At 36.6% G+C, this 21,089-nt stretch overlaps 1 protein-coding gene across 1 annotated transcript in view; it reads left to right on the forward strand.

Annotated features, from left to right (window-relative positions):
• The window catches only part of PCDH11X (protocadherin 11 X-linked), a 77,519-nt gene extending 56,777 nt beyond the window's left edge, over nucleotides 1-20,742 (forward strand). Inside the window, exons 3-5 of the mRNA XM_027911471.1 lie at nucleotides 7,592-7,639; nucleotides 10,569-13,055; nucleotides 19,146-20,742. Of these exons, the coding sequence (XP_027767272.1) occupies nucleotides 7,592-7,639; nucleotides 10,569-13,055; nucleotides 19,146-19,151 (2,541 nt within the window). The 3' untranslated portion in view covers nucleotides 19,152-20,742. The remainder of the gene's footprint in view (nucleotides 1-7,591; nucleotides 7,640-10,568; nucleotides 13,056-19,145) is intronic.
• The last annotated feature ends 347 nt before the right edge of the window (nucleotides 20,743-21,089 follow it).

A 21,089-nucleotide genomic window follows, 5' to 3' on the forward strand; every position in this document is an offset into this window, starting at 1 on the left:
GTATTGTTTTGAAGTTCAACTCCATATTTGTCACAGCATAGCATGTGCTTCAGGCCACTGAGTTTCACAAGCAAGGTAACAAAGAAAATTCATTTTGTTACTCGTTGCCACCAAGAGAGACTTGAGTAACAGTTATGCACAGTTAATTTTCTTTTCCTCCTTTTTGTTGTTTTCTTTTTTTTTTTTTCCTCTCTTTTTACTCTATATACTTGTGGGTGGAACAAGTTTATCCATCAGAAAAGGTTTTAGCTTACATTGTGCTGATTGGGAATTTGCATTTGAAATATTCAGTATCGCTGTACAGCAAAAGACAAAAGTTCATGCTACAGTGCTCTGTGCTATCTGGATGTGGAATCACTGAAAACTAAGGAGATGTGTTACTACACGTATTACTGGGGAATGATGGGTTGGCTTTTCCTGCTGGGCAGCTGTTGGAACTAATCAGATTGTGCCTAAGAGCATAATAAGGAAAAACTTTAATAATGCTTAGCCCTCTTGGAAGCTCTGTTGCTTCAGCTGTCATACTCACTTTCACTAATTTAGTTTAGGTTTGCTGTTTTGTTAAAAGCCATAATGCAGGATTTCAAAACAGATTTCACTTAATTTTACATTTCACAATGGGTGCTTCCACATATATCCACAGTAGGCCTCTTCTTATGTTACCAGTAAAGTTAATTGAGTGTGGGACTAGAGTTTTGCCTCTGTAGGTAGAATGCATAAAAAATTTAGTTTTATAGTGTCACCTTAGGATTTGCAGATAGTGCTCTGTACTGTGAATCCACACAACAACTGAAAACTCTTTTGTTGTACGGAGCAGTCCTGCAGATTTCTGTGAACAAATCAACTCAATCCTGTCTTGGAGAGTACTTGCTTTGTCTTCTTTCAGTATCTTTGAATCTGATGTCTAATGACAGATATAGTATTTGGTAGAACATCCTAGGCATGTTTTAAAAATAGAAACGTGCCTAACATAAATTTTGAATTCAGAAACAACTGTTCATTCACTGCTTCATAAACATAATAAATTGAACTCTTTTTAATAGCTTAATACCTTAACATGCAAGAATCCTAACAAAACACTAAACTGTTTAATAAAGAAATAGAAATTAATTCATATACATTTCAAGGGTTAGGCTAAGTCTTTGTGTCAGAATAGCAAATTGTTTAAGGAGTGTTTAAATTAAATTGTTTGAGGTGTGCTTTGTTTTCCATGCTAATGGTCAGTTTCCCAGATGATGGACATAAGCTAACATGTTTTTTCTGGATTTTGTGTTCATTTATTTTACTGGTTTTGGTTTGGTAGATTCAGTTGTTTACATCACATTTTTAGAGTATGAAGGCTAAACTTCACATTGAATTATTCAGAGCATGTTTTCATCCCCAGAGGGTGCTTTCTTCCAACCACTTTCCTAGTTCTAACCTGCGTGTGGCTGAGAGATGCTGTCTTTGCTAGCAAGTGTCTGAGAGTAAGATTAATTCTCTGGGCAGTGTGATGGTTGTTTAACCGGGGGTTATTATCATACTGGAGCAGTTGTGAGGAGTCTGGGGAAACTTTTCAGTTCTTGTTTGCCACACTGACACCTTTGTGGCTGTAATCATGCTAGTTGCCCAAAAGCTGTTGATATTTTGCACTGAGGAAGAGGCCGCAGGTCCAATCTCTGTGTGTGCATATTACCAAGTTTTATTGTACCACAAACAATATGTGTCCTGTTATTTGGAAACATCTGTTTTAGGACAGTGATTGAATTAACCTCAGGAAAGTAGTTTATGCATATCCAGACATGGGAAAGCTTGCTTTTTACTTTCACTTGGGTTATACGAGCCATTACTGGGCAGAAATGGCTTCAACTATCTTGGCCTAATTTGCTTTTTCTGGGGTAGCACAGTTAGTGTGAGGTCAGTCACATTGCTAAATAACTCTTGAGCTGTTTTATTTAACCTGGCTTTAGCCTTCCTGTGGAGATCCACCCCATCACTCACTTTCCTACCAAGATTACTACTCTCTGCATTTTTCCCCGTGAATTGTGGGAGAGCTTGTCTCAGTTTACAATTTATTGGAGGATACATGTTACCTGGTGAGACTAATCTAGTTCTTTACAACAGGAGATGGATAATGTATTTACCTTCTGAAGCTGGTGCTCTCAATGTTAAATATTGTCTTCTATAGTTTTATATATAGTTATATAGTTCTATAGTTTTATAGGAGTTTTTAATTTTTTTTTCCTGTTACAGAGAAAATCCCTGCCCCTTAGCCATAATTTTTAATGTATATTCACAACTGAACGGCTACACAGGAATATAAACTGTGAACAAAAACTGAGGAGAAAAGCTGGAATGGAATGATTAGTGTTTGGTGTTTTCCCCATAAACATGAATTCTAATATTCTTAAATTTATTTCTCTTGCAAATCAGTTATATCAATTTCATCTCTGATTTTAAGTCTTAGGACTAGCACAAGTGCATTCAATTAGAGGGAAATTGGAATTTTATTTTTGTTTATAGAAAGGAATATATTCTTGAGTATGACTATATAGAGAAATATAAATCAAATACCCTTTTAAGATTTTTGATTCCAAACTCCCAGGGAAGCTTCCTGGAATATAAATCATTAATGAGCAAGTCATGACAATTTATTTACCAGAACTTTCAATACACACAGGTAGCATGAGATTTCTTTTCCAAATTGACTTTCAGACTCGAGTTATTGCCTTACAGTAAGGAAATGTTTCTTCCTTTTTATCTTGCTTCAGTTCCAGTGATTCAGATAAATCAGAGTTAGTAACATTGGAGGAGGGAGAAGTCAAGTTGTCTTCCTGATAAATCCAGCTCCAGAAAATACTTCTTTGGTTTATCCCCTACATTCCTTGATCACTGTGGTGAAAAGACTTTTATTTAATGAGTTTTAAAATTCAATGTCCCTGGGACTATTTTTAGTATTTAGTGTCTCTCTATATGTCTTCTCAGCAACTGTCTCTGATTTATTACTCTGAAATTGCAGTATTATTTATTATCTTCCAATGTGCAGTGAAGTGGCATCTTGCACTTATGTCACATGCTTTTGCAGTTTAATATGGTAGTTTCACTGTTATTTTCTAAGAGTAATAAAAAAAGGATAAGTTTTCATTCCTTGGAAAAGTATAGCTTTATTTCTTTCAAAAGCAAAACTGATCCCACAGAAGTTAAACGTCACACACACACACACACACACACACACAGAGACACACTTTTTCTTATTTTGGGTTTTACAAAGCCCTGAGGAGTGGAGGCCTTGGAAGAGGCTTATGGTTGGGTCACTTCAGCAGTATTTGGGACAGGTGTAGAATTCCTAAAGCCTATTTGAGGAAGCTGGGGGAAATCTACTCCGTATGGAAGATGTAAACTCTTTCCTACTAGAATTTTTTTCCTCATGCTGTTGCATTTTTGTCCAGATGAATAGTGAATCTTCTGCGCTAAGGCTGTGGATTTTTTAATGTCAACATCCATAAAACAGTGAGACATGCACATTATGAAAGTTTTGTCAACATTTTTTCCTAAAAGTGTAAACATAAAGGGAAGATACAGTGCTTTAGCCCAAAGCTGAACTTTAGCTTTCGAAGGGCCTTACATCAAATAAGACAATCTTGTTAAATAACCTCATGAAAAAGCTACAGCATCAGAGGTTGGGGTATGGATTTGTCTTGTTTAGGATACCATGGATTTAAAGATATCAAACAGCTCAGCTGAATGTGTGTGTGTGTGTGTGTATGAGAGAGAATAAGAGAGTAACTGTACATTAATTAAATGAATGTTGATTTGCAAATATTTATACTCCTTTTTAACAAAGGGCAAGGGTTTCCAGTCTCCTAGTTTTTGTTTTTCTGTTTGTCACAAGCCAAATCCATTTGTATCTATCACACCCAGTTTCCGCTGAAATTATTGGAAGCTGAGGATGCCAGACAGTCTCTGCTTCAGGGTAAAGGAATTTCCAGAAATGCCTCAGTTGTTTCTATTTTCCTGTGTACAAGTGGCTGTCAGTTTTCATCTCCTTCTGCCTGAAAGTCCTGATGTGCTCATAGAGCAGGTAGTGAGCAGGAGGGCACTGCAGGTTCACAGCGCACCAACACCCTGGCAGTGTCCGCCTGAGAGCTCCAAAATGTGCCACTGGGAGCCTCAGAGACCTTGTTTGGCTGTCGAGGCCAAATGAGGTTGTGATTTAGGAGCTGTTGTGAACAGCAATACAGAATTGTTAGTGCTTCCCTCCAAAGGCACAGTGCTGCGTTAGAGACTTGTGCTCATTTATTTCTCTTTTTCAGAGACACTCAGTTCTGTGCCTGTTGCTGTTCTCAGCTAGGAAATTAAGCAAATATGTAGTTCTCACACAGATATAATGCAAATATCAAAATTCACTTCGTGAATATATTGTTGCCTCGTGTCAATCCTGATTTTTTCTTTCTTCATTATGGATCTATAGTGGGACTCCAAAGACAGAAACATATTGAAGGGCAAGTCAGGTATCTGAAGCTTTGTCATGGGAATTCAGAGCAAAGCTGAAACATATTTCATACCTGAATCTGTGTCCCCTCAGGTTTATTGAAAATGTAGGTTTTTGTTCAATAGAATGTCTGTGAGCATTTCTGAGCAACTATAATAGAGGAGATTAAGAGGGGAGGTTACCTCCCTAGTTGTTACCATAAGCTATTGACCTCTCTTGTTTTGGTAAAAGTATCTCTAAATAAGAGAACTTTGCTTGAAGTTTAAAACTCTAAAGTTTAGTTTCCAAACTTTAAAGTTCTAAAATTTAACTTTAAACATGACTGGTAATTCAGAAGTGACTGCCTTTTTCAGACAAGCTTCAAGCCTTGGACAGTCAATGAAATGTCTCTGTACTTCAGTTTCCCATCTTTAGTGAGTGTACTCTTCCTGTTTATATAGCAAGAGTATTGTGAACATAAATTCCTTAAAGTTTTGAGGTGCATCTGCGTATTTTTCTGAAATATATAATTATATGTCTACAGTGCATTGTGCAAGACTACTCAAGAATGTTCCAGTTTTTTGGAAAGCAGTTATCTTGGTAATTTTGTGTCATGTTGTTGCAGTAATGTGGATACACCATTACTGGTACAATAGTTTTCAGAGGTGGATGAAATTAATTTTTATTAAAAGAGAAGCTTCAGGTTTATGTTTTGCTTTAGGTTTTGGATTTTGTTTGTTTGTTTGTTTTTAATTACAATCCATTTTTCTAAAGAGAAATTAGATTTCATTATAAAAACCCACCCCACCCTGAAACAACATTTCAGAGACCAGAGTTGCAATATGGAAGGAGAGTTAGCCATGAAACTTGGTGGTGTCTTGAAAATGTGAAATGTATGTGTGTTGTCACTTTCCAGCTCTTCCTGTTCTCCTCCTTGTAAAACTTTGAGATTAAAAATATTAACACTTTTAAAGTATGGACTTTCAGGCTTGTTTAAGTGTAGACTGGAGAAATTAGGGCAGCAAAAGGTAAATATATTAAAAATATAGTATTCCTTGTCTCTAATTGTTTTTCCTCAGTGAAGATGAACACAATCGAATAAACATGTTGCACAACTGAATGTCAGAAATCAAGTAGGATGCAAAAATATTCCACCTTAGAAAAAAAAATATCTCTAGCTTACATCTGTCTGTCTTAGAAAATAAATTTCACAGTGTTTGACGATTCAAAGGGACTCTTCGCAGAATGAGTCAAATCGTCTTTAAGGCTTAAGGAGCAATGTAATTGTTAGAACTGTTTAAGTTTTGTTACAATAGCATAAGGAAGTAATTTCCTGTGTAGGTAAACTCCATAGCTCTTTTTTCTTCTTTTTCAGAAAATCAGCGTTAGACGCATTGATTGTCTGCTTCTTCATCCCATGTTGTACTTTTTACTGTTCCTTTCCAGCATGAAATGGTTCATTATTATCCTTGTGTTCTATTGATCCTATCTACAGCATTTTTCTTGCTGCTTACTTCATAGGACAAGTACAGTTTTGTGTGTGGTTGTGTACATGGAGAGGAGATCTTTGGCAATGTTTTACATTTATGGAGGCTCTTATATAATTGGAGACAGAAAAGAACCAAGTTATGGTATAGACGGTGCTAGTAGTATGATATCCTACTGTCCAACATGGACAGTAAATTACACACTGTGTAAGTAACAGAAGACAAAGAACCTTTATTAGAGCTACAGCACAATAGTTTTGATTTTAGTGAATTAATATGCACCTGTTATAGAAACATAGATCCATTATTGCCTGTCATGTAGAACATTTTGTGCTTAAGGCTTTAACTTGGCTTTAGGAATTCACAGTTTCACATCCAAAGTATTACCTTTGAAAGAAAATTGCAAGTTTAATTTTCAGCTCTTATTAAAAATGTTGTCCACCGTACAACTGGGCCGGTTTTCTGCATTAAGAACTGAAATTGTGCTGCTATAGTTTCTTCTTTTCTAATATAACAGCACAGTTACAGAGCAGTTCCACATGACTTGACAAAAACAGACAAGGAGAAAGTGTCTGGGACCTATCTTGTAGTTTTGTAGAAGACCTGCAAAGGTTTTCTGTGTTGCACATTGAAATAACTAGCAAGCATGCATTATTATCTGGACTTTCTGGAAAGATTTTAGGGTCCTTTGAACACAAAACTACATGTTTTTTTTTTTTTTTAAAGGTGTTTTTATTAAGTAGTTACTTCAATACATTACTGATTTACCTTCTATTAAGAAGCTGATATTTTAATCTTTTTCTTCCTTTTTTTTTCTTTGAAGAATACTGTTGCCATGTAATAAATGTGTACTTTTAGGTTGTTGTAATATTCATTGAAATTCACAGAACATTAGTAAAAGTTTGAGATTTGCATGTTGTCTGGCCCTTCCCTTCTGTTTAAGATTCAGTTGAACTAAAGACATACATCATAAGATGTGTTTGTCGTTTACAGTACGTGAAGAGAAGTATTGATAATAAGTACAGAGTGAAGCTGTAGACACAAAACAATGAGCTGTCTTTGCTCTTGTGTCTTTCTCTAAAACTTCAGAATATTCTTTAGAATGAAGATTGAAGACAGTGTTGTTCTCCTCTTTGTCATTTAACAATGGATAATTATTATATACAATTACATCATTTGTATGTTTTAAGAAATACTCACTAGTAGCCTTTCTTAATTTGAGTGCTTTGTATCACAGTCAGTTTTGTGTGGTTATTTATCACAATGTTCTTTCCCTTCCCTATTTTTTGAGAAATTACTGTATTCTATCAACTTACTGGTCTGCAAGTTTAAGTTCATACGGTGTTTTGAACACAGCAGACCGTGTCACTGTTATCAGCATTAGCCAGAAGCTGGTCTTTTTTCCCATTCTTCTTGACAACATCGAGGTAGTCAGTACCCCATCGATTTAACAAAACACTGTGATGAAACAATGTGATATATCTATGTGTAGACTTGTTGTGCACTTTGTCACATACAGTCCTGTCTGTAGTATTAGAAGCTCTTGTAGTTTTCAGTCACACTAAGTGTCCATGTGTCGTTGATTATGTGTGTATGAAACTACCTAAATTTTACAGTTTTTAAAATACTCTCTAATTTTTTATTTACATGACAGCCCAAAACAGCTCCGAAAAGGACATTTGGATCCATTACAAATGATCAGGTAGGGAGTGTTCAACAAGTAGGTTTCATTATCTGAGAGGCTGTGTGTATAAATCCACTGAAAAGGTTGTTATGAAAATGGAATAAGGTAATAGAGATCCTTATTGCCCTGATGAAGATTCTTGTGATCAGGGCCAGAGCCTCTTTAAAGCTTTTTTATTTCTCACTCCTATCCTTCTGTAGTGCGGGAGACATTGATGTAGCAGATTATTTCTACCAGTCATTTTAATGGCCAAACTGTTAATTATATATTTTGCTTCTCCTATGGACTCATAGCCTTCCCAGTGTGAACAAATACTTAAGATCCCTAGGACAATGTTGTGACTGAGGTACAGTTCAGTCCAAATAGAAATCTGACCCTAATGGAAATTTTAACTTCACTAAGGTTTTAAGGAAGATAAAGCCATTTACTTCAACATCAAGAATTTAATCCTGAAGGTTTTTCTTCATGTTTCTTGTTTTAGCTCTTAATTTCTTTGCTCAGGATGGAGAGAATTAGATATTTATAATCTTAAAAATATATTTCTTGAATGTTTAAATTTTTTTGAATGTTCAGAATGTGAGAAATATCTGTTCTCAGAAAATGTGTTTGTTAAATTATCCCTTAAAAAATGTGAAATAAGCTTGCTGGCATTAAGAGAAAGTCTACTTCTCTTTAATATTTTTTTATGGTTTAAAAAGGTATGTAAACCTGTAATGAATAGGAAGAAATACACATGGATAATATTTTCTTCCATAGAAAATTATTCAAGTGTTAATAATGAACTTGGAAGAGATCTTTGCATTCCTTTTTGTTTCTCCAGTAATGTATTGCTAGTGATGGGGAACTAAAGCATGATATTTTATACCAAATTTATGTGCCATAATGAAAAATACCTTTCCCATACTTGATAAGAAAAGCAGAGATGGGTATTCACATGTAGGGCCACATGTATTGGAAGTCTGTATGAAGTGTTTGTTGTAGCTGTAGGATCTAATGACAGAATAATCAGTGCCCATCTGTCAACTTGTGTACAAATAAAGAAGTAAAAGAGATCTGACAGGTTGTTTTTACTGTGACTTCTGTTACTTTTTTTCCCCCGGAATCTATGTTAAAGCATAGAATATATAATTTATTATTTCTCAGTAATTATGAAATTTATTGTAAATAACTGCTTGCCAGATTAAATATGAAGAGGAAATGCATGCTCTGCCTTCATGGAGATAAGAATTGCCATTCTAAAATTTATCCTAATTGGTTCAAAATGTATATGTTGATTTAGAGACAATTTGCAGGGCTTATATTTTCATGCCTTCTGCTAAAGCAGCCAAAGCTGTATTTGTTTTTATGCTTCAAAATGTGTTCCAGTTCACTTTATACTGTCCCTAGTTGCAACTTAGTGTTGTCACAAATACTGTGCAAGTGGCACAGCAGTTTTTGATATGTGGGTGAATAGTTCTTTCCCATGAAATAAATGATTATTCATGTAGGGTCAAATTCTGGCTTTGAGAAAACAAATCAATGACAGAGTATATCCTCACATAGGAGTATGCAGAAGCTATAAATGCATCCACTTTAATAGTGGGTAGCAAGATACAGCGAATACAAATCATTTACAAGTAATGAGAAATAAGGAACCTTGCACTCTTGGGAACATTTGCTCTGTTCTTAAGTGTTTAGACCACAACTGCTCCAAGCACTGAACCTGGTCTGGTGGAAGGTGTCCCTGCCTGTGGCAGGGAGTTGGAATGAGATGATCTTTCCAGCCCAAGCTGTAGATGATTCTATGACAGTCACATGAGTGAAGGTGAAAGACAAGCGCAATAAGTAGAGAAGAACCAGACTGGGCTCGCTTTTTCATTATTACAGACATGACACCTAAAAAGAAAATCCTAATTAGTCCATAACTTTATCAATGCTTTCTTTTTTCTGGTCATCCCTATATTCAGATTTAGTAATTTGCATTCTAGCTCTGTCCTTGTGGAAGATGGTTAGAAAACTGCCTTTGCATCATTTCTTCCTCTGAAGGGTGAGATGTGAGAAGAAATGATAATTCTTATATTCTTAATTCCTGTTTGTCTGAAGAGACAGAAGAAGAGGGAATTTCGGTTTAGATTCCAATATTGATTTTAGCAGATTTGTCAACACTAATGTTTTTAAAAAAAAGCTATGTATGTTAAATATATGTAGCATTTGGGCACAATTCCAGAGATGTTCAACAAACCCCATGAAAAATATTGATTATTTTCAAATTGATCTCACAGGTCTGTGACATGTTTTGAAATAGAAATAAATCTTCTTTTCTCACTGGGATTATAATTTTCACAACAAATAGAAAATATGCAATGATGAATACAGAAATAGTTTTAGTGAGTTTTTAAATATATTTCTAATAAAATGTTATGCCTTCATTTTGCCTGTGCCATCTAACACCTGAATTATGCAGTAAGTCCTCCTTCAACGATGGTGTTGGATTTTTTTATGCTAATGGTTTTAGATCATGTCCAGACTTGCTCCACAGAGAAACAGTCCCTTTATCTTTGTTGGTTTCCTTGAAATTGAATGTTGATGTAGGTCCTCCAGTGGCTTCATTCCTCATCTCAACACTCACTCATACAATAGAGAAACTGAATTGCATCTGTCCACGAATTTAATAGCTTTTCTGTAGAAATACAAAAACTGCATAAAAACCCCAGACCCACCCCCCTCCACTTTCCCCCCTTTTCTAATGTATCTGTTTATTGCCATATTTGCTCTGAAGCTTTCTTAAAGCTCTGGAGCTTAAAGCAAAATCAGATATTGCAAAATAAAAGTAACTATAAAAATGTATATTCCTGTACAGAGTATATGTGTAAATATATATTCCATGACAATTTCAGAAACAATAATGAGATGTTTTTCTATTTAAATATGCTGTCAAGCTAAAGTATGTTCTTTCTGTGTCTTGCAGGGTCAAAATGTATTTGGTCTTGATATAACTGAGACACCCGAGGGAGATAAGTGGCCTCAACTGATTGTCCAGCAGATCCTGGATAGGGAGCAGAAGGATACCTATGTGATGAAAATAAAAGTGGAAGATGGTGGAAGCCCTCCAAGGTCCAGCACTGCCATCCTGCAGGTCACAGTGACCGATGTGAACGACAACCGCCCGGTGTTCAAAGAGAACGACGTCGAAGTCAGTGTTCCCGAAAATGCTCCAGTGGGCACCTCTGTTTCTCAGCTCCACGCCACTGATGCAGACCTGGGCTCAAATGCACAAATCCACTTCTATTTCAGCAATCAGATCTCCACTTTGGCCAAAAGGCTGTTTGCCATCGATAACACCACTGGCCTCATCACTATAAGGGAACCACTGGACAGGGAGGAATCTCCTGTACACAAATTAACTGTTTTGGCAAGTGATGGCAGTTCAACTCCATCAAGAGCAACAGTGACTGTTAATGTCACAGATATTAATGACAATGTCCCATCGATAGACACGAGATACATCATCAATCCAGTGAATGGGACAGTACTTTTGTCTGAGAAGGCTCCCCTTAACACAAAAATAGCATTGATAACAGTAATGGACAAGGACGCTGATCAGAATGGAAAAGTTGCCTGTTTTACAGATCATGATGTCCCTTTTAGGCTAAAGCCAGTGTTTGATAATCAGTTTCTCCTGGAGACAGCCACATTTCTGGACTATGAAGCAACACGGGAATATGCCATTAAAATAGTGGCTTCAGATTCAGGGAAACCTCCCTTAAACCAGTCTGCAATGCTTCTGATCAAAATTAAAGATGAGAATGACAATGCCCCAGTTTTTACGCAGCCTATCATTGGCCTTTCCATCCCTGAGAACAATGCTCCTGGTACTCAGCTGACCAAGATTAGTGCTACAGATGCTGACAGTGGGCGGAATGCTGAGATCAGCTACATCCTGGGTTCAGATGCACCCCCTATTTTCAACCTTGACCGCCGAACAGGAATTCTGACAGCAGTGAGAAAGCTGGACAGAGAAAAGCAAGACAGGTACTCTTTCACTGTGCTGGCTAAGGATAATGGGATGCCACCTTTGCAGACCAATGCTACCGTGACAGTGTCAGTCCTGGACCAGAATGATAACAGCCCTGCTTTCACACATAATGAATATAATTTCTATGTGCCAGAAAACCTGCCCATGTATGGCACAGTGGGGCTTATCACAGTTACAGATGCTGATGCGGGAGAAAATGCTGCAGTCACTCTCTCTATCTTAAATGGTAGAGATAATTTCATTATAGATCCACTTACTGGTGTAATAAGACCTAATATTACCTTTGATAGGGAACAGCAGGGGTCATATACTTTCCAGGTGAAAGCTGTGGATGGAGGAAGACTGCAGCGTTCCTCAACTGCCAAAGTGACCATCAATGTTGTTGATGTAAATGATAACAGGCCTGTTTTTGTTATTCCTTCATCCAATTATTCCTATGAGTTGGTTCCAACATCAGCCAGCCCGGGGTCTGTAGTTACTAAAGTCTTTGCAGTTGATAATGACACGGGAATGAACGCGGAGCTCCGCTATAGCATCATAGGTGGGAACTCCAGGGGCTTGTTTACAATTGACCAATTAACAGGCAATATTACTTTGAAAGAGAAGGTAATTACATCAGATCATGGCTTGCACAGACTGGTGATAAAAGTCAATGACCTGGGACAGCCAGAGTCTCTTTACACAATAGCTCTTGTGCATCTGTTTGTGAACGAGTCGGTCACCAACAGCTCCTACGTGCAAGAGTTAGTGCGCAGGAACATGGAAACTCCCGTGGGCCAGAACATTGGGGATGGTGAGATAACCCCCCAGACCAACGATTATGTCAAGATCATCATTGCCATTATTGCAGGCACTATGACAGTTATTCTGGTAATTTTTGTTACTGCTTTAGTCCGCTGCCGCCAGACGCCCAGGCACAAGGTTGTCCAGAAAAACAAGCAGAGTGGTGAATGGGTTTCCCCAAACCAAGAGAATAGGCAGATCAAGAAAAAGAAGAAGAAGAAGAAGCGCTCTCCAAAGAGTCTTCTCCTCAACTTTGTGACTATTGAAGAATCCAAGCCTGATGATCCTGGACACGAGCACATAAATGGCACTTTAGACATTCCTGTAGAGCTAGAAGAACAGACTATGGGAAAATATAATTGGGCCACCACACCAACCACATTTAAGCCTGATAGCCCAGATTTAGCAAAGCACTACAAGTCTGCTTCTCCACAGCCTACCTTTCAAATTAAACCTGAGACTCCTGTACCCCCCAAGAAGCACCATGTCATTCAGGAATTGCCTCTAGATAACACCTTTGTGGTGGGCTGTGACTCGCTTTCCAAGTGCTCATCAAGCAGCTCGGACCCTTACAGTGTTTCTGAATGCAGCTGTCAAGGAGGCTTCAAGACCCCAGGCCCCATACACACCAGACAGGTAATGGAATTTTAAGGTGCTTTCTTCCTCCTTCTCACTTCGCCATTCCTATAACTCTAGCTCAAAGTGCTGCAAAATAAGCCCTTCTGCAAGGGCTAAAACTTTGAGAGTTCATGTTCGGTCGAGGCATTGTAAAGTAAACAATTTGAGATTCCTCAGTGATAAGGATGAGAATAATAGGAAAAGGAACGTTGGCTGTGAGGCAGTCAAGCAGGGAGGGTGGGTATCCTGACTGCAGATGGCAGCATGGCACTTCCCGCTTCACTGCGGGACCTGGAGCAGCTCTGCCAGGCAGGAAGGGGTTGTGGTGCTGTCCTCTGTAGCATGGTGTGCTCAAGGATCAAAGTAATCTAGGCCAGGTGGAAGGCAATAAAGCTTTACAGGATCTGATAAGTGGTTCTTAATATTAATGGAGTCTGGAATTGCAGCCTTCATTTGGGCACAGCTTTGCTTCAAGGTCTCTCAAAAGCAGGCAAGGATTTTCCTCTGAGAGTTTCAGTGCCATTTTCAGACCAGACTCACACTTAAATCTGGTGGAATGACACAGTTGACAGGCAAAGTTAGGAAAAAATTAGAAGCATCAGCATAATTGCTCTCACTTATTTGCTGCTCTGCCTGATAAAACAGGTATTAGCTTCCCAGAAATTCAGTACAACAAAGGAAGTGTCTAATGTATCCTCAGCTTAAAATGAAAAGTATATTGAGGACTAAAGAACCCTTTATTCTTCAAGACCCTACAGAAAGGCTTTAAGTGACTGGAAATAAAATCTATGCAAATTCTGAGCAGTTTGCTGTTCTTCTGTTTACTTCTTTCTTCACAAGTATCACAAAGTTTTCAGTGAAAATAGTTTTCTAGTTAAGCTTTAGTTGGTCAAGGATTTAATCATTAAAGAAACATATTTCAGGGGAGTTTATTATATTACTGATGATATATTTTAACATTATTACTTGGTAACATATCCTCAGCATGACTAAGTCTGTTAGATTTTCTACTCCAGCTGAGGTTTTGATTTTTTTCTGGGGACTTCGTTTTATTGCAACCGTAGGGATAACAACATGCACAAAAAAAGCTGCTCATTCAGAGCAGTTATCATGTCTTTGAAAATTTCAGGATATGTTTTTTCATTTTATTCTACTTTGTTCCTTTTACCAACACAAATCTGTGTGGTAGTCTGTATCACTATGCATAGCATTTAAGCTTTGAGTATTTTTTATGAAAGTTACTTGAATGGAGTAATTTACATTACACATTAGAAAAGCTTCTTGCCAGTTTATTCATCTGTTTGAACTCCCATAAGTCTGAGGAGGGTGATCCTGTTTTCAGCATTCCTGGAGGCCTGATCTAAGTGATTTTTCAATGGAATAGTTCCTGTGAACCACGTTCTTCCATTGTTCTGCCATTGTCTGCTGAAAGATACTTTGTGGTGCAGTAATGCTGCTAACAAAGAAAGCAAGCTCATGACTCTCAAAGTTCCTTCTGTGTTAGCAAAAACCTAGAAAGGAGAATGGAAAGCAATTCTCTTCTGCAAAAGTTGGCTGGGGAAAAGAGCATTTTCTTTTATCTGTACCTTGAAGGTCTATGACAGGGGCTTCCTATCTTGAAAAGCAGAATAGAACTGTGCTTTTTTAATACTCAGTACCTGATATTAGCTTATCTCTGTATAGCTGAACCTGACATGGTTAGTGTGATATGCTGAATATATAAAAAAAGAGATTAATGTTACCATTTTTTTCTGATTTGGCTGAAATTACAGTTATCCTTCCTTTAGGTATATTTTTCTGCATGAAAGTGATCACCTTCTTGGAGAAAGTGTAACTAATCACTGTCAATGGCTTTACACTAATTTGCAAACAACATTTACCATTAAACACAAGAATTTAAATTTTAATTATTTAAATAGAAGTAATTTCATGAATGTATTTATTTATATAAATTAGGTAAGAGAGTCCATTAGAGGAAATCCTTTGTGTTGGACTGTGGCAAAATGAAAACTTTATTTCATGATAAGTAAAAACAAGTAAAGAATTTCTTAAACCTCAAAGGATCTTTTAAAAGTCTATCTTACTCCTAACCTGGCTCTCTCTGTGTTGTAGTCTGGATAGTTTTATCTCCTGCGGGGTTATAGAAGGTGACTCAGGACAGGTTAATTGAGAGTTGTCACTGTTAGCCAGTAAAAAGAAAAGAAACAAATACAAATAAAAATAAGCTTGTGGCTCAGTGTTCCAGCTGTTGTGCTGTCCTGCCACCCTTCAGGCTTGGAGATCAACAGGATGTTTGTGGTTAATGATGATTTTGTGTCACACACTCTCTGAATTTTCAGAAAACTGTAGGACAAGCTGGAGAACTGAAGGACAGTAAGTTCAGTTAAAAAGGGAGATGTGCCAGTTTGAAAAGTGAAAATAAGATCTGAGAGAAAATATTGTACTTTAATGCTAATAATTACCACAGTGCAGCCCTTTTATAAGCCAAAGGTTCTCTGGAGGAGCCTAAAGAAGTATCTCTTCAGTTTCTAGTGGGGGCTGATATTAGCAGACTACACACCTGAACATTCTATTGTTAGTTTTGTCCATGCAAGACTTTCTACTCTGATATTTGAAATGATATTGAGTTACAGCTAAAAATATATGTTTTCTTCCAAAGCTCTAAATTTTGTATCTGTCTGAATGGTATTGATTCAGGTCTTTAAAGAAAGGAAATTATGTCTTTGCTTTGCTGCTAAATTTGTCTAAGTGATCTATAAAATGACAGAAAGTCATTATAACAGTTGTACTCAAAAAGCATGAAAGCAAAGATGGAAAGGTTTTTCTACTAAAAAACCCCAAAATATCTCGTTAGTGGTCATGTGGGCAAATAAATACAGTAGTGCCACAGCTGAAATTTTTATGGAGAAGGAATTGGAGACTTCTGAAGCAGCTGAGGACACATTGAATTGTGAGCTACAGGAAACTAAGAGGTCTTAATGCAATATCCCCTAAGAAAGGTCAAGCTTCTGGTGTGTTTGTGAGGAAGGGCAAGGGGCACTGATAATTATTTGAAGTTACTCCATAGGAATTAATAAATGCTAGTACAATAGACCTTCAGAGTAGCATGTTTTGTTTTGAGATGTGGTAGAGATAATTCTTTTAATGAGGTTTTACCAAGTGATAAACTGTGAAGGGGCTTATTCATAATAAGGTTTTTCAAACTGGAGTTTTATAAAAATCAAACTGACTTTCCATGTCATCAGATTTCCATTCTTTTAGTAGTTGTGGGACTCACAAAAAATATGTATTTCTTTGGTGAAGAAACAGCACCCTAAAGGTTTATTTATCTGCAAGCTTTGTAAAAGATCAGTTATTTTTGACATTTACCTCAGTGGGAGCAAACTGATTGAAGTATTCCACAGTGACAGAAATCTTCTAATTCTCTTTACATTTGCACAGTGATGATGAAAAGAAGGGAGAGGAGGTTTTTTTCCAGTCTAGTTTTCATGTAACACAATTTCAAAATCTGAAATCTTTTCTCAAGTACTTAAATCGACATTCAGACAATTCAAATGCCTGTCTAGGTATCAGCCTGTCTAGTCAAAACATGCATAATTATAGAGCACAGTGCTATCTGTGGCAGCTTGGTTCAAAGAAGATACAGGTACAAAGATTCATTAAAACTTCCCATGCATTCTCCTTCTTCTCGTATCTTTCTTTAAATTATTGCTATTTCAGATGTTCTTTTCATTTGGAAATAATACAATGCATACTACAGGAACAGGAGAAATCTTTGAAAATTTATACCTGGTCACTCAGGAGGGGCTCTGAGATCTTTTGGATGGTCATTTTAAACTTTTAACTTCAGAACATGTTTTTTTCTGGCTTAGTGTTATTGAAGAAGTGCCAGTGTCCAGGAAAGCAACACTTCTTCCACTGGTAGAGCTGGAAGGTGCAGTGGCACTCTCAGTCTATGATTCCACAGGTTTTTGGTGGTTCTCCCTGCTTCACACAGGACTCTGGTCTGTGTGTTAATTTAGTTCCACTGCTAGTGCCATGTCTGGGAGGTTGCTGAGGGAGGAAAGAGGCATGCAGATTGATTTTTCTCATATTTACTAATGCAAATCTTCATTAGTAGATTTGAGCTGGCAGGATTCCATCTGTGAACTTATCCATACTTATGAATAGAAAATTCAGATGACACAGTGATCTCTGCTGCACTGGAGATAGACATTATGTTCTTCACAGAAATCTGAACGGGAAGTAGACCTCATTTAAAATACATTGCATTTTGGGGCCCCACTGTCTCAGTTCTCTGATTCTATCACTGGCTGCTTAGACCTGCTTAGAGTTATGGTATATTTGGTTTTCTGATTTAAAATGTGGTGAAATGTCATTATAGCTTCCCACTCACTATGAGAAAAGTGTACTTAGGATATGAATTGAAAGAATATTGCACTGTTCCTGAAAGTAATAGCTCTGAAAACTCACATGTTCTGTGAATCTTTAGCTGCAGGATTTATTGTTTTCTGTAATAACAATGAGACAGTGAATTTATTCAGTATCCTGTAATCATCAGGAGGCAGGGCTGATGCTTCTGGATGTAAAAGGCTATTGACATAACACTGGTATTTTGCATTGACAGAGTCAATTACACTCAAAAAACATTTTCTTCTAAATATCAGCTACATAGCTGTTGGTATAAGCCCTTCCTAAGAGCCATCTCAAAATTGATTATGCTGATCCTAAATATTCTCATTATTTTATCCTTATTTTCTGACTGGTAATTTAGCTGGTAATTCTAATCTGCTGCCATTTATACACATTTCAGAAAAACCCCTGAAATTTTCATCTGGAGAAGAGATTTCTAACTGAAATATAAATTGAAGTCTGTGAGTCAAAAGTTAGAGACCAGTTACTTAAATGTGCATCACTACTGAAAAACAGCTGGTCAAGAAAATGCTTTTCCTCTGTGCAACACTTTGAAGAAAATCTTCCTCAGAGTTGTCCTTTTAATATCTTTCACTAGAAAAGCAAGAGGGAAAGTGTCTGTAAAGTGTTCCCTTTGCCTCATAGTAGAAAGCAAAAACAGAGCACTTAAAAAATGTGAGGAAAATATGAAATATTTTGAGTATGATACTTCACTAGAGAAAACAAAGGCACTTTTTCCCTCCACTAAGAACTCATGGACTGAGTTTATACTGAGGTTGGTAGATGAAGTTCCAGCATTAATAACTGAGTGATTTTTATGTAAGCTGAAATGGCACACAACTCTTTCTGCAGTAGGTGCTTGCCTTGGGGTAGTAGTTACATAATTTTTCAAACTTTAAGTGCATTTTACCTCATTTTTTTCAGTGAGATAACTGAAAAGTTTACTCTTTCCTCCTTGTGACCTAGCTGTGTGATTTGAAATGTCTTATAGCTATAAACTATTGCCAGTGATGAAGTCTGATTTGACTGTGGTTTAATTTTCACACTTGTTTATTTTCCTGTTTTCTCCCAGAAGGTATTGCACTCAATAATCTGCAGTTGATAGCAATTTCCTGACCAGTGAGTGGCTGGTGTCTTGATGACCGTGGTATTGATAGTGCTTTCTTTTCTCTGAAATGATTGATCAGAATGGCTGATTTTCTGTGAATTTTTAGGACTAACTCTGTTGATGATAAATATAGATAAAAGATGCAAAATAATTCCTCAAATGAAAGTGTTTTATGGTTTTAGGAACGATGCTTTTGAATGAAGCCTACAAAAACCCTGTAGAACGTGTTCTAGGTAGCACAGTAGTCTTCTGATAGCCCTAATCTTGCAACAGCAATTTGGGGTTTGAGTTGGTAAAGAAAAAAATGTAGTAAGAAACTTAGAATAATTACACAGAAGCTATTTGTGTGGCTCCTTCTGTTCCAACCTTTTTGCCATGTGTATTTAGATGTGTGCAGATCTTTGCTAGTGCTTAGAAAGCTGAAAACACACACGCACCAAAAAAAGGTCGGTTGGTTACTTAGAATCTCAGTAGCTCAGCACACCTCAAACCGTACGGTGGTTAGAAACTTGGAGAACAAACTTGACAATTTGTGGGGAAAATGCTGCAGGAAAGGGCTTTTCTCATGCTGTTTCTCTGTTTGCCAGCTCTGAACGCCATCGCAGCTGATGTTATGTACTGAAGTCGTACGTGTACACAATGATGTTAAGCCAGCAAATATGAAAACAAGGAAATAGCACGAGAAAGCCCTTTGTCCTGTCTCTGATTGCCGAAGACATTTATCGTCTGATCTCCAGAGGGGTTTGGAAGTGACGATGAACTGTTCAAGCTGCCCTACTGAAAGGTATCAAGGGCAAGAATTTTTTAAAAAAGAAAAGACAAAGAAATTTTAGTACGTTGTGCTATAGTGTTCTATAACGTAGTTTTGCTAAGAAAAAAGTAATGTGACCCATCCTTCTTCACACTTGGTGATTATGGTAAATTTATTTTGCTTGTAATCATCTTCTTGTCCCAGATTATTTTTCCTTATTTATTTTAGTTGAAACAATTAGGAATTTTGTTTCTATAAATATATTAAAAGGGAGCAATAAATTTTATTCATATGTTTAAAAGAGAATGTAAAGTTCTTTATACTCCCTGCATTTAAAAGAAAAACAAATGAGTTATTGTCACTTATAGCACCATTATACATGTTAAGAATTAAGTGTTATTTATATCTATTCCATAATATTTTTAATGATTATATTGCTGCTATGGATCATAAATAGAATTGATCAAGTCACTGCTTTCTCATTTTATAGGCACAATAGTAGTAGTGAAAAACCGGTAATTCCTGCTTTCTTATCCACATTTTGTAATAAATGGTCACCTTTTAAATATCTGGAAAGCATTCACGTAACTTTTAAAAAGAAAATTTAATTTGCATTTTGCTTGCTGAAGTCTGCATAACGTCTGTGTAACAGGTGCCAAACATTTAACCTTTTAAAGTATTTTTACTTAATTAGAAAAAAAAAAAAAAAAAGAAGTAATAAATCCAGTGGCTTGGTTTTCAGTGTCATAAAATAGGAAAAAGCATATGTAATTTTGTCACTGTTAGCCAGCACATGGGGTGGAAAAAAGGGCCTACTGTTGTTTGGTTTTTTTCCCCACATTATTCCTCTATATAGTCAATCTTTTTTAAAATTAAAGGTTTTTTTACATTATAATTTGTTATTTAGCAGGGCTCATTTAAAGAATAAAATTCAAGTATCATAGCTTTGTTTGCAGGTTGGTTGCAAGTTCTTGTATATTGCCTCACATTTTAGGGAGTAATGCTTAATATGTATCATCTATAATATTAGAATTTCATATGCAATGCAAAATCTCTTAGAAAGCAAAGGAGTATAAAGAACCCTGTTTTCTGCACTTATATGAAGACATGTAATATTAGTTTGCTAGAATAAAATGAAATACAGACACTGCTTTTAACTGGGATGTATACAGCATATATAACTTCCTTTTAAAGAAAAAGTTATTAATGATTCATGAATTAGACTACAACATGGAATTCTTACACATTACTGTATGTTTGATGTAAAGATATTTATAGGCTTGTACTTAATAATCACGTTGCCTCAGTTCTTGGACTGCAGAATGTCTACCATGACTGTTGCCTATAGTTTGCTCCACATTTGCTATCTGGCTCTTTTGAAAAAATGTGTATTTGACTATTTGATCTGTAAAATAAATTCTATTAATAATGAAGTACGTATTGTAATTTAGCATATTGTATTGCATAATTATAGATATGACTGTTACAGAGAATCTTTCATTTCCAGTAATGAAATCATTTTCTTGGGAAGAAGTTCATGTATCTGTAAGACAGTTTTGCTGTTCTTATTTATCTTAGCCTTGCAGCATTTATGCTTCAAACTAAAAACCCCAACACTTTCAGTGGTTAGACATACAGTAGTGATATTTATTGACTCAGTGCCACAATTCAGCCAGCTGAAAGTTCATCCCTAACATAGCAAGGAACATGGCACATTCAATAAGTGTTTTTGAGTGTAACCAAGATTGGTCCTGCCTATTTCTATTCCAGTTGTTTGTGT

Source organism: Empidonax traillii, unplaced genomic scaffold (assembly GCF_003031625.1).
Source record: "Empidonax traillii isolate 1590-97213 ecotype Southwest subspecies unplaced genomic scaffold, ASM303162v1 scaffold32:size1966603, whole genome shotgun sequence".
NCBI lineage: Eukaryota > Metazoa > Chordata > Aves > Passeriformes > Tyrannidae > Empidonax > Empidonax traillii.